The sequence below is a fragment of the Bacillus rossius genome, chromosome 13, assembly GCF_032445375.1.
Source record: "Bacillus rossius redtenbacheri isolate Brsri chromosome 13, Brsri_v3, whole genome shotgun sequence".
Lineage (NCBI taxonomy): Eukaryota > Metazoa > Arthropoda > Insecta > Phasmatodea > Bacillidae > Bacillus > Bacillus rossius.
Genome location: NC_086340.1, coordinates 25,705,755 through 25,718,840, shown reverse-complemented (window position 1 = coordinate 25,718,840; position 13,086 = coordinate 25,705,755). Strand labels below are relative to the sequence as shown.

Below are 13,086 nucleotides of genomic sequence, written 5' to 3'. Positions count from 1 at the left end.
TTCTCCTTGCTTGTGTGTCCAACAAAGGACGGTAAAAATGAAGATGGCCGCCTAGACACAAGTTGGTGCTGGGCGCTGCTAGAATTCACCAATTTTCGGGTGAATTCTATAACGTCCGTAGTCACGGAACAAGCCCCTTTCCAACCTACTTGGGTAGAATTTCTGAACGTGGCAAGAAATTAATAAATTCTGTATGATTATGATTATGAAGCATCCTGAATTCTTTACCTCCCACTTCATTAGCTTCGTAGATATATGATGCTTGTAAATAAAAGCAAATTTACACCCTTTTCATTTACATATATCTTTTAAAAAAATTTGAAGAAAAAAAAAATTAATACAGTACTCTATTGGGAGGTTCTCTTAGATTTGTAGGTATGAAATTTCTTCTTAAAATCAAACTCATACCCCTTACATTTCTTCGAGGTGGAACCTCACAAAAGGGTACGAAGAAGCTAGTAGTTTTGGTATGTTTATTGTGTGTACCACAACTTCATTCGTTCCATTTTATTAGCTTCATATGTGATTTTTTTTATTAGTAAAACAAAACTATCATCCTTTTCATCCACTTAATTGTTGGATTTCAAAAATAGGGAAAACCAAATACATAACTCTGAATGCATGTTTTTCGTGCTCAGTTTCTTACCTTCTGCTCTAGTGGATTATTATACAATATTAATTTATCTTTATAAAACCAAACTTACTTCTTTATAAATGAAAATTGGCAAAATGGTAAAAACATATTTATAGTTTTGGTGTATTTATTTTTGATACCACATATCTTTTCTTATGCTTGATTAGTTTTGAGTTATGATTAATTATTTAAATACTGTATTTAGTATATTATTTACCCCTTTTTAACTCCCTTAAGGGTATAATTTTGTATACATATATACCGTAGCCTAATGTTTAAGTTAGCCAAAGACCTTACAATAAAGAAAGTTTAATCAAAATCTGTCCTGTAGTTTTGAACTTATGCCAGAAGAGACAGAGAAATTTTTTTAAAACTACCGTGTTTTATTGCATAATCATCGCACTGTTATTTTTGGGTGTCAAAATTTTGTGAAAAAAAAATTCTCACATAAATGTTGCATGATGTTTTTGGTCCTGCTGTTAGATTCCAAGCACTTTGTGTAGGTAGTTTTCCGTATAAAAGAATGTTTTTATAATATGAAATCTATTATTCATTCAGATATTAATGCTTATTTAATTAATAGAAATACAAAGTTGTCTGATGTGTAAATTTATGGTTAGTAAAGTTATAGTTAAAATAATCTCTTTGTTAAAGTAATAAACATATTTGAATTAATGAGTGCAAATAAAAGTAAATTTATCAATTAAATTGTAGATTTCATTTCACTCCTTGTTTGTATCCATACAAAATAGTGATAATTAAATAAAAATTATTCAATTTTATTCATAAAAGTATGCAATCATTTCATCAATGTTTTTTTATGACGTCACGTTAAACTGTCGTCCGTAAACCGACTTTAGAGACAACCAATTTTTATTTCGGGAATCGAATAAAAGATTTCCGTTGGTGCAGTACGGACTTAATATTCTAAATTATAGGGATGTGCGAGTACCCGATATTTTCGGGTACGGTTCGAATCCACAATTACCCGAACCCGGAATCGTTGTACGTATATGGATTCGAACAGTATTACGAATATTCACAAAGTTATAAATTAATTTAATACGGCTCAAAAATACTAGCAGGGGAAAATAAAATTAGGCGACTATTATGTAAGTATTTATAATATGATGTATCAAAGAAAGATATGTAAATTAAATAATTAACACAGTGACATTTAAAGAATTTCGAGATTTTGAGAGCTTAAACTATAATTGCGAATTTCGTCGTATAGCAAACTATAAATTAAAAACAATTACATACCTACAAGAAAAAAAAGTCTTGGCTAATTATTGGAGAAAAAATGGTTTCGTTTGCTGTAACGTTTATAAAACTGAGATTTCCCTGTGGCGTGCAGTTTATTACGGTTGAGTTGGAGAATCGAATATGTTTTGGTTTTCATATTTTAAAGTGTTTATTATTAATTAAGTTTACATAATTATAAACATTTCAATCTCAGTGTAATAAATAATTGCCAGTAGTTATAGTTAGCAAAAAGAGAACATACATTATTTTAATTAATCAGTTATTTTTAATTATTTTGTGCTTAATATTCGGAATCGGATTCATATCTCAAATATTGCCAGGGATTCGAATCGGATTCGAACCGAACTGAAAATCAAGGATTCGCACATCCCTACTAAATTATTTATTTATTTATTTATTATTTATTATTAGATTTGTGACATCCACAAAGAGGACAACTTTAAAATTTCCAATGCGTAATCATAAACTATGCATTTCGAAATGGCATGATCCATCAAATACTGCAAATGAAAATATTTGCTAAAAACATTGTTATTGCGGACAGATCCCAGGAGTTGTCGCATCAAAGCAAAGTCCCGCGCTGGCATTTCTTAGCACGGCCATCTTCACTACTTCAGTATTTCTGGTTGCAATACTTCTAGCAAATAGTTTTAAAAAAGGGCGTTCTTTAAGAAAAGTATTACAAAATATAAACGTAAAAGAAAGTCTACAGAATAGATATAATTATAACTAACTGCCTCAGAAAAAAATCAAATGTAGTGTTTCACCCCAGCAAAAGAAAAATAACAAAAAAAAATGTCTTCATAATTTCATTCAGTGAACTTCAAACAGTTTTAATATTAGTATGGTCATAGATTATTTCATTTTGCAGCATTTTATATTTTTTAAGGTAATAAATTGTTAATGTAAGCTAATACACAAACTTTAAACAAACATTGAAAAATATTTAAAAAATCACTGTTAACAAACATTTCTGTATTATACACACACACACACACAGACTAAATCATACATATATACTACCTACGTAAAAAAATTCCTCCTTATCCCAATGATAAATGGCTTAATGATAGTCACTAGCAGTAGCAGGGTAGAAGATTTGGAATGTATCTGCACAAAAGCAGCATTTTACTACATACATCTTTTTTAATTATTGCATTGAAGTAAAATTTAAAAAAAAAACACAATCTTTCAGGAATCACAAGGCGGAAAAATAAAGCAATAATTCAGAACATTTAGTTTATTTCACTCACCGACAACGTACGGTAAGAAGAACAGTAGTACTTGAGCACTGTTCTTCATTGCAAAAAGACAAGAATCAAAGATGGACTCTGCAAATTTATCTTCCATCAGCGGGATGAGTTTAATTATCCAGTGGAAAGCCCAGTCTGTGAGTGACTTTCCATACCTGGAACTGACAAAACAAAATACAAATATATACTTGTTTCTTGTATGAGAAGATGAAACTGCTATTTTACATGTTTGGTTTTTCTCTGCATCATGATACTCTTTTTAAATACAGAGTGTCCACAGATACCTGGTAAACCAATTTAAGGACTTTTATCAGAAACTTTGAATAAAATTTTCTTAAAAAATTTTTATGTATTTTTTTTTAATACACTAAGCAAATCTTAACATAAAATGAAATAAATCTACAATCCACAGGAACAAGCAGATATCTACGTTAGAAAATTAAAACATATTTAGAGCATATTTACACAATAAAAAAATTAACACTAATGCCTACACAGTAAATTGAATAATTTAACAATTACACAAGTTAGAAAACCACTTCATATTTTAAAGGCTAAAATAATTTAAGAATATATATTTATGTTAAGTAGTTTACACAAAGTTTACTTTATCATTTGGTAATGCAAGTATTATATGCTTGAATTCTTGAATCTCCTTAAGGGTAATATTTTTTTATAGCCCAATTATTAGCTAATATCAAAGTTGCTTTAGAGAAAGATGAAATTCACAAAATGGATGCAATTTCTTTCTTGGTCCGATTTGCAATACATTGAACTTAAGCAGATGTTTGTATGTAAAAATCCATACTTTTTGACTCTTCAAAGTCTCGAAACGTAACTCTTGAAATAAATGTTTCACAATTAAATGTTATGCTCCAAACGTGAGTAAAAAGTCATAACTCATAAAAATTATATTTCTGACTCTTTAGAATTTTTAGATGGAATGAGACACAACCATGCTTTTATGCAGCTATCACGAAACCTTTACTCAACCCTTTTAAAGTCTGAGGCATAAGACCGACACACGTCTTGTTTTAATTTCTCATAATTTAATGGCGATGCGAAAGGCAACACAACAGTAGCCTGATCCAATGCTGGCTGTCGTGGTCCTAACAAGCTATATATTTTCCTCTGTTGCCAAAATATTACCTGCACACATCACCAAAATTATGGTGCCATGACTGCAGAGAACTACCACAATTATCGTGCAAATTATGTAGCCAACAGCCAACTGGCCACAAAAGCCAGATTTATCGTACAAAACGCAAATAAGCATAATATTTCTGACAAATCAGTAACTTTCTCTGATTCTGTAATACATAAATAACACAGTGCAGTTATCTAACTGAACATTTAAATACTAATCAGTAATAAACATGGAAAATTTGTAAAACTTGGTGACGCTGCATTATTTAAGTGTACAGTTGCCAATTATTTATATTTAACATGCAATAAATTTGAAGTGACGGGTCAAAAACAAAACACATATTAGTAAATGGCTGCTGAAAATTTAACTTTTGTAATTTTTAGTAAAGTTACTGTTTATTTCTGGACTTTTTCGTGACTTTCATTCCCAGTCCTTCAGTTTCCTTCAGTCCTTACATCCGGGTAAAATAGCGAATAAGCACTGCTTTGTTGGGAAAAAAAACGTAACCAAGCCATATTCCAGAAAATGGCCTAACCAAATCCCAGTAAGGAAACAGATCAGCAACTGTTTTCATACACGGTGCCCTGCGTGAGGATAGAAACTAGTTACAACACATTCTAGCGGACGTTTCGCAACGATCGATACAAATGTTACAGCAAAAATCTTAGAGATAACAGCACCTCGACAAAAAATAGTACTGCCTTTATAATTTTCTGAAGTAGGTACTTTTTAAGTTGTGATTATTTCTTGTTCTGACCATTAAAGTGTAGAAAATGTATTCCGGGACAGTTTCGCTATCATCTATCATAAAGTTTCAATTGGCTCACCAACATGCTTGGTACGTTCCCCGATGTTCAGGAAACATACTACATACAAGTTAATGGTGCCAGACAAGGATCCATCATCTGGACAAAATCAATGAAAAAGTGAGCCTTGCCCATGCACAGAATTTGGGCGACAGATCGGCAATGAATAAGACACCAAAATCCCTTCCCTAAAAATAAGCACTAGGAATACGGTTAGAGTACAGGTGCAGCATATTCAACATCTAAACCCTTCTTTTTGTCTTGCAATACCGGCCATAAAAACCATGGCATGTAACATGTAACAATTAACGTGCTACAAAGGTTTAACTTACCCGTACACGGGATGGACGTATGTTGACACCCTGTTGACCGTTATTTTGTAACTAGAAGTCAGCAACGGAGACATGATCTCTTTCATGAAATCAGGGAAACTGTCCCATAAATGCCGCTTTGAAGCTTTCGCATTAGGAGAAATACTATACGCCTTCAAAAGCTCCTGGAAAGAAAAAAAAATTACTTGCTACTTTTAACATAATTACAAACAAAAAATAAAAAAGGTAATTTTCCTAATGTAATAAGATCCACCAAGACTCAAGGCAGCTTGCCAGAACACCAGTTTGCAAAAAAAAAAATAACACTTTTAAACTATTAGCTGTTCTATTGTTAGACACTCCCAACAGTCCTCTAAGTGCCAAGGAAAATTTATCATTCATTGGCTACTCACTTGAGAACCATATTAACTGGGCGGCATATGATTCCATAGTACTTTTGGTGTAAGGTTTCTCATTGGCTCAGTGGGTATCACAAAAAAAAAAAACCACTAATTTTTCAGTCTCTTTTTGTTCATATCAAAAATTTCACTCACAGAAAGATAGAAATAATATAAACGACCAGATAAACTTGGCCCTCACAATCAAGCGGAAGGTCTTATAGAAGACTGCCGTAAAATTTCACAAATTAAAATTACGCCCGTCAAAAGAGTTAGCTTCTGAGACATGTTGGTTTACTCCCTTATTATTCTTTTTTTTTGTCATAACTATTGGTTGAGAGCTTTTTCTTTTAATTTTATCATGATACTTTCATTCTATGTTTGAGCTCAAATCATCTAAACAAAAAATTACCTATACTGTTTCATAAAAGCGATTATAGACATTTGAGGTTAAGAAAAACACTGTGCTCTAATGACAAAACACATTCACTAAAACATGCACATTTTAGTGTGAGAAACACAGCTTAGTTCAAAAACTACACCCCATTCCTACAAACAGCAATACTTATATCATTTACCTAGCGGTGTGAGGAATGCGACATGTGATTTAAATAACTATTGATTGCTGGCTATGGCCGTAAGGGGAGGAAGTTGCTTCTCATTTGCTTTTCTTTCTTCTCTAATGCTGCACATCATTGCAGTTGCTATGTGTAATGTACCGGAAATGTTGGAATACAGAGAAAAAGGTGAGTATAGTTCATTTGCAGTAAAATAAATATTTTTACGGCCCTGCTAAATTTTTCCATCTAAGAAATCTAAGTTTGTGATTTTCCAGCAGAAATATGGTGTATGAGTAATAAACAAAGTTTACACAGTTCATTTTTTTTTTATTTAATTTAATGCCTGATGTCATAATCACACAGTATTTACGAACGGTAAACATGGCTGTCACGTGGGCCTAAAAAATATTAATTTTACCGAGAATGGACTATTCAACATTTGTCTTGTTTAGGCGAGTCTTCCCAGACTCCTCCCAAACAAATACACTTAGTTAAAGTCAGATTATGGGGGGGGAAATTGGCTTTCGTTGCTGGTATTGCGGGGGGGATTTTGAAAGTTTTCTCATACTGAAGGTTGAACAAGGGAAGGGAATTTTAAGAGGGAGGAGACAAAACGTTTTGTCTCCGGGAGGGATGAGCTTTGGCCTTGGAAAATGTTAACCAGGGGAGGGAGAGGTAAGCCATACGTCATTCTGCCGCCGCTGTCACCAGCCCAGCCGGACGAGTTTCTTACTATCCCACTTTTATCGCAGAAACTACCACCGCCACATTTTTCAAGGGAATGTCCAATCTTATTTCCTCTTTTTATTGAAACATAATTGAGAGTATTACAAATATACGCTGTGCATTTTAAAAAAAATTATAAGCTTTTATTGTGATTTCTTTAAATTTATTCTAAATAATTATATTTTTATTTTGGTCTTAAATTTCTGGTTTTTTGATGATTGCTGTAATTTATTCGTAAATCGAAGCTACCTACATTAAATCCAGATTTAGAAAATCGGGGTTATAATGTAGCTAACAGGGCGTGGGAGATCAAACCTTAGTTCCTCGAATGACGATGCTCACCTGAATCGCAAGGGAAAATCCGTCCAAGTTTTCAGAGTTCCTGCAAGTCTGGAATGACCTCACAAGTTCGTTGAGAGCAGCAACCGCGAAACTGTCTGTTTTCACGCTGAGTGGGAAAGCAGCACGCTCTGAAAATAAACATATATTCCCACAATTTATTTTATTTTTATTTTTCTCAGTCACCACAAATAAGACTGATTTTGTGAATATAAATGATTATAAAATGTTAGTTATTTTTAATACTGAACATTACTGTCATGAAATGAATTTTTATTTCTTAACAATGGCTTGCCCCTCTTAGTGACAGTCATTGTGGGATGTTTTGGATGATATCATTAACGTTTACAAACAATCTGAACAGAATTGATAGTTTGCCTACTAACAGTGTTATTTTATTTGTCATTCAACCCCAATATTTTTCACCCCATGCAGTAATGGTTGGTCCTATAAAAGTTTTTGTCCAATGAAGTTGTCAATAATATGTTAAGGATTTACAATACATAAGAATGAACTTAGCATACATGATCAGAAATTATTCTTTTTTTATTATTATACCCATTTTTTTTCATCCTTTTGATGCAATGGTTTATTTTATCAAAACTTGTTTCAGAAAAGGTTTAGATAAAAACTATACGATTTACAAATAGTTTGAACAGATACAATAGTATGTATTTTTTTGTCCTTCAACCCTTTTTTTTCCCTACTCCTTGCAGTTATATTTGGTCGTATCCAAAAAGTATGTACACAAACTTTTTGGTATTACTCCTACGAGTAATAACACGTTCAAACAGATGCGATATTTGTCATGTTATGGGAGCTATAGCGATTTTTTTTTTTCCAAAAAACCTACCCCCAATTCTACCCCTTTTGTGGAATTTTTCCCATTAACGTACTTCACTGAGATTTTTCATTACTTGATTTTATGTATCAGTTTGGAAGTGATTGGTGCAAAATTACGGTAGTTATCGTGTCCATAAAATTATGATATATAAGTGTGTATAAATTTTAATTTGACAATGGTTTTGAAACAAAAAACTATAAAAAAAATTTACGGAAGTACACCAAGGTAACGGCTATAATTGGTAGTCTTTCTACGAAATCCACCTAAAAGAGTAAACTTTTTACAATATTATTTATTAAATTGTTGTACAAACCATGCGAGAAATGATGACACACTAATATTTATTATCCGATTTTTTTGTCAGTTCCTTAATAAAAACAAGCACACTCTTCACAGCAGTTTTGTAATGGAATGTTGCAGTTTAAGGCATGGGAAATCTAACACAAAAAAACAATGTTTAGTCACAGTTGCATAACAAAAACCTGTATCGATAGACACGTGACGGTTGTGTAGTGCCACTTCACGGACATTAATGATGAGTGAGGGAGGGAGAACCATAAACAATGCTGCATGGCCACACACATGCACACACCCTCCCCTCTTTCTCATTCTCTGGCTGGTTTTTTTTTTTTTTATTTTTTTTTTTATTCTTACCCATAACATATTTATTAAAAACAAACACATGCTAGTTATTTAAGTACATATTCAACCACACGGTTCAATGTTAGTCTTTTTCTTTACCCAAAATGCAATACTTGCATAATGATCACACTACAAACAAAAAATCTGCATAAAATGTATGACCCATATGCGGGTAAATGACGTAATTTTTCTCTACCTAGTATATCAGTTAAAACTACTTTGAAGATCGATAGTCTGGCAAAATCGAAATTTTAGCATGGCCGTGGTTCCGAACTTGGCAGATTTAAAGACCTTTCTCTCTAATGACATTTGATGATGATTTTCAGATCAGAAAGATCATTTGAGGGGAGACAGGTGCGAACCCTTATTATTTCTGCCCGTGACATAGATGTTTAGAAATTATTTACCTGCTGTGCTTTTTCTGCGGGGAAGGTTCCCAGGGTCGATTGCTCCAATTTCTCCCAAACACATGGCACAGCCTTGTGCAACACTGATATCCGTATCACTGCAGTTCGATATGAGACTTTCCACAACCTGCAAAACAATCATACATCTCTAATCTAAGACAGATTTACAACCTCCACTTGCACTTAGCCTGCATGACTATGTAGCTTTAATTGGTGCATTCATGCACAAAAGTAACCTATCAGATAACATTTATTTCAGTAAATAAACAAGTCTTCACTCTACTGTAATTAAAATCTAAGGAAACACTATGCATGAAAATAAATACGAATGTGTATTTAATTCAGATTTTTTTTATATTAAATTAAGGAATGGGATATTTAAATAATAACTGTCAAACCTACAACATGTAAATTTAAAAACAATCAATATTGGCTTCATCTTTAAAAAATGCCAACTTTAGAAATATTTTGATGTTCTAAATTAATTTTCAGTAGATTAATTTGATTTGTTTGTGTGATGAAGTAACAAATGTTTAAGATTTGTGTGATAATGGCCTATGAATTTGCCTGCTCAATTAGTGTAAGAAAGAAGTGCTACGTAGTGAGATGTTAGCACACATATATACAAAAGAAAGTTTGTAGTTAAGTTGCCATATCATGGACGTACTCAAGCTACACCATGATAATAGCTGAAGATACATACTAATCATCATCACTATATATTTGTAAAATCTTTCATATATCTATAATATAATAAGGAGTTTTCATTTGTTTGTATTTTTTTTTTAATAAGATTTCGAAAAACCATTCACTTTCCCACCCCTTAAAAGAGAACTCTGACACTACTAAAATGACACTTTGTTCACTTTGCCTTCAAAATAAGGGGGAAAATATTGTCTACAAATGATTTCTAAAAAATAAAAAATAAAAGTTGGAATGCTGTCTACAATAAATTTAAAAAAAATTCCCATCCCCCTTTCCACCCTTAAAGCACAAATTTTGTACTTTTTGATGAACAATTTTTTTCACAATTTGCATTTAAACTTTCAAATGATTTAGAAATAAAATGGGAATGTCACTGTCTATATGACATTTCGAAAAACCACTTCTAAAGGTTGGAATTGGTACTTCTTGATGAAAATGCCAACACATGATATTCAAAATAAGAGAAATTTCTGTTAAACATATAATTTAGGAAAAAGTGTAAGGTCAATGTGTGCACGTGTGCATATGTGCAGGTATGTACACACGCACGTGTTTATGTGTGTGCATATAAATATATTAGAGATGGGTGGAATCCCAATTTTCTCGAAACAGAATCTCGAATTAGAATCGCAGAGAGTACATCGAATATACCATTCGATTCCGAATCTAGGTCTCAAGGGTACAAAATAAAATAAAGTACACTAAATTAAAAATATTAACAATGTCGTTGAAACATTCTAGACTTTGAATGGATTTTTCACAAATTAAGTTTCCAGAATCAATAAAAATTGTAATTTTATTTATATAATTTTATTTTAAAAGTACAATGCCTTAGGGAATTTTTTTTAATTTACCCTAAATAAAATTAATATTATTGACTTGATTTGTATAATGAAAAAAAATTTTATAAAGCACTTCCCTACCTCAGTAACAACAGGATCTAAACCTTCTGCCCCGACCACACAGTTCTGAAACTGCACATAGTTGGACTCCAGAAGTTTCTTCAAGCGCTTCAAGCCGTGAGAACGAATGTCCATGTTCTCGTGAGTGATGTAAGAGAGGGCATCTTTCAGTGTGTCCAGGAACGGCCTGAGAACAAACAGTGGCAATCGCAGCGATAACAGATGTATCATAATTCAGGGAATCACAAGTATAAATGGTTAATAGCACGATGGCTCTCATAAAAGTTACTTTAAAAAAAGTATACATAAAAATACACATTTTAATAACTAAAAGTAAAAATATAAGACTTATTCCAACTCTATAAATAGATTTAACCTGGACTTCAAAAGGAACACAATTCACATGCACCAAATTCTATTTTTATTTCGCATATTACAAAAAGTTAATAGAGAGGTACATAATGAGAATTTAGGAAATAAATTTTTTAGCATTTTACTCTTGTAATTTAGCATTTTATGTCATTTAGGATATAATACATTATTTTTATACATACGTATACTTTTATTGCACATTAAAACACAGTTTATTTTGGAAGTTTAAATTCATTTCTCATAGGCTCTGACAGTTTGCATCCTATGTTAACATAAAGCTTTTTTTAATAGTGGGCATTAGCTCTTCGGCTACATGTGATACTAAATAATATGCAATGTTAGCAAAATTGTCAATTTTTTCAAACGTGCACTATATCAAAACATTTTTAGTTTTGCTGCAGTTTTAAACAACACTGGTAAATCACAATTTAAAGCATCTAAACAGTAAGTAAATACGCAGTCATGCAACAAATTTTATGTTTACTGCTAATACGTAGGGATGGTGATTTTTCGTTTTCGCGAATTAGATGCGAAAATATGCTAAATTATATTTTTTCGGCTATAAAATGCGAAATCTAGACAATTCCGAGATAAATGCAAATCAAGGTAAAAAAACGTAGATTCGTCTTCACTCTACACAATTTATTTACCGATTGTATTTCGTTTCATTTCAGTATCAAAAGAAACCATCATTTTATGGCGTATTCAGCACAAGTATCTTATTGTCATGTCATTCACAACAACTATTGTTTTTGAATGATGAATGGCCATCCGTGCCTCGCGATTGTAAACAAAGCAAAGAACAACTAGCTGGAAGAGTGTCTGTCATCTTGCAGAGTACAAGTTTTTAGGCCACCATATTGCGACATCTTTGCTTCGCCGCGCTAACAATTGTAAGTCCCATTTTCTGGCTGTGTTTCACGTGAAAGCCGTGTTCTTGTGTAGTCTGTGGAAGGTGGTGTGTTTACAAATACGTGCATACTCGTGAATGTGTTGTATACCACTGTTATTTCTCGTGGTAAAAATGGGACAAAACGTAATTTCCATTCGCGATCGCATAAATGAATCCAAATGTGAACAGTTCTAAGAAAGTGATAAGAATATTTTTATGTGCAATTTATGTAATCGCCATCTGGAGTGGAAAAAAAAAAATGTACTTGAAAAGTACATTAAATCTGAGGGACATCAGGCTGCAAAAAAAAAAGATTCACCGAGAAATCGGATGAAAAAAAAAGTCGGTAAAACGGCAAGCAACGATTTCTGGCATGATCGAAAACCCAAAGAAGGCGAAAATTGAAAAAACCAGTTTCAATAACATTATTTGTGCACTCTACATCAATGGCCATGAACACGGCTAAAAAATATATATTGTAATTTTAAGTATTCAATTTATTGCACTCATAAGTGCTAATAAGTTGTTTGGAAACCTGCCAAGATAGGCTATCTTTGTAGTTGTGCTAGATATTTATTTTTGTGGTTGTTAGTAATTAATATGTGTATTATTTAATGCTTTTTAAAAATATACTTTTCTTCAGTAATGTAAAATGAGAGAATTGGCTAAATCTTGTTTTCAAAAATGCAACAAAATGCTAAAATTTAATTTCAAAATGCTAAATGTTATAATTTTAAATGCTATAAATAACCATCTCTACTAATACATAAATTTCAATTTTAATTGATGTTAAAGTTTGACAAAACCAAGACTCCTAGAGGAATTTTTTTTTTTCCTTCCTCTTTATAGGCTAACCTGAAATATCTGTGAAATGTTTAAGTT

The 13,086-nt window shown here is 32.2% G+C and overlaps 1 protein-coding gene across 1 annotated transcript in view; it reads right to left on the bottom strand.

The window, feature by feature from the left end:
* The window catches only part of LOC134538393 (serine/threonine-protein kinase ATR), a 130,528-nt gene that overhangs the window by 65,555 nt on the left and 51,887 nt on the right, over positions 1 to 13,086 (bottom strand). Inside the window, 5 exon segments of the mRNA XM_063379686.1 lie at positions 3,154 to 3,314; positions 5,439 to 5,602; positions 7,444 to 7,571; positions 9,334 to 9,460; positions 10,962 to 11,127. Coding sequence (XP_063235756.1) covers positions 3,154 to 3,314; positions 5,439 to 5,602; positions 7,444 to 7,571; positions 9,334 to 9,460; positions 10,962 to 11,127 — 746 coding nt within the window.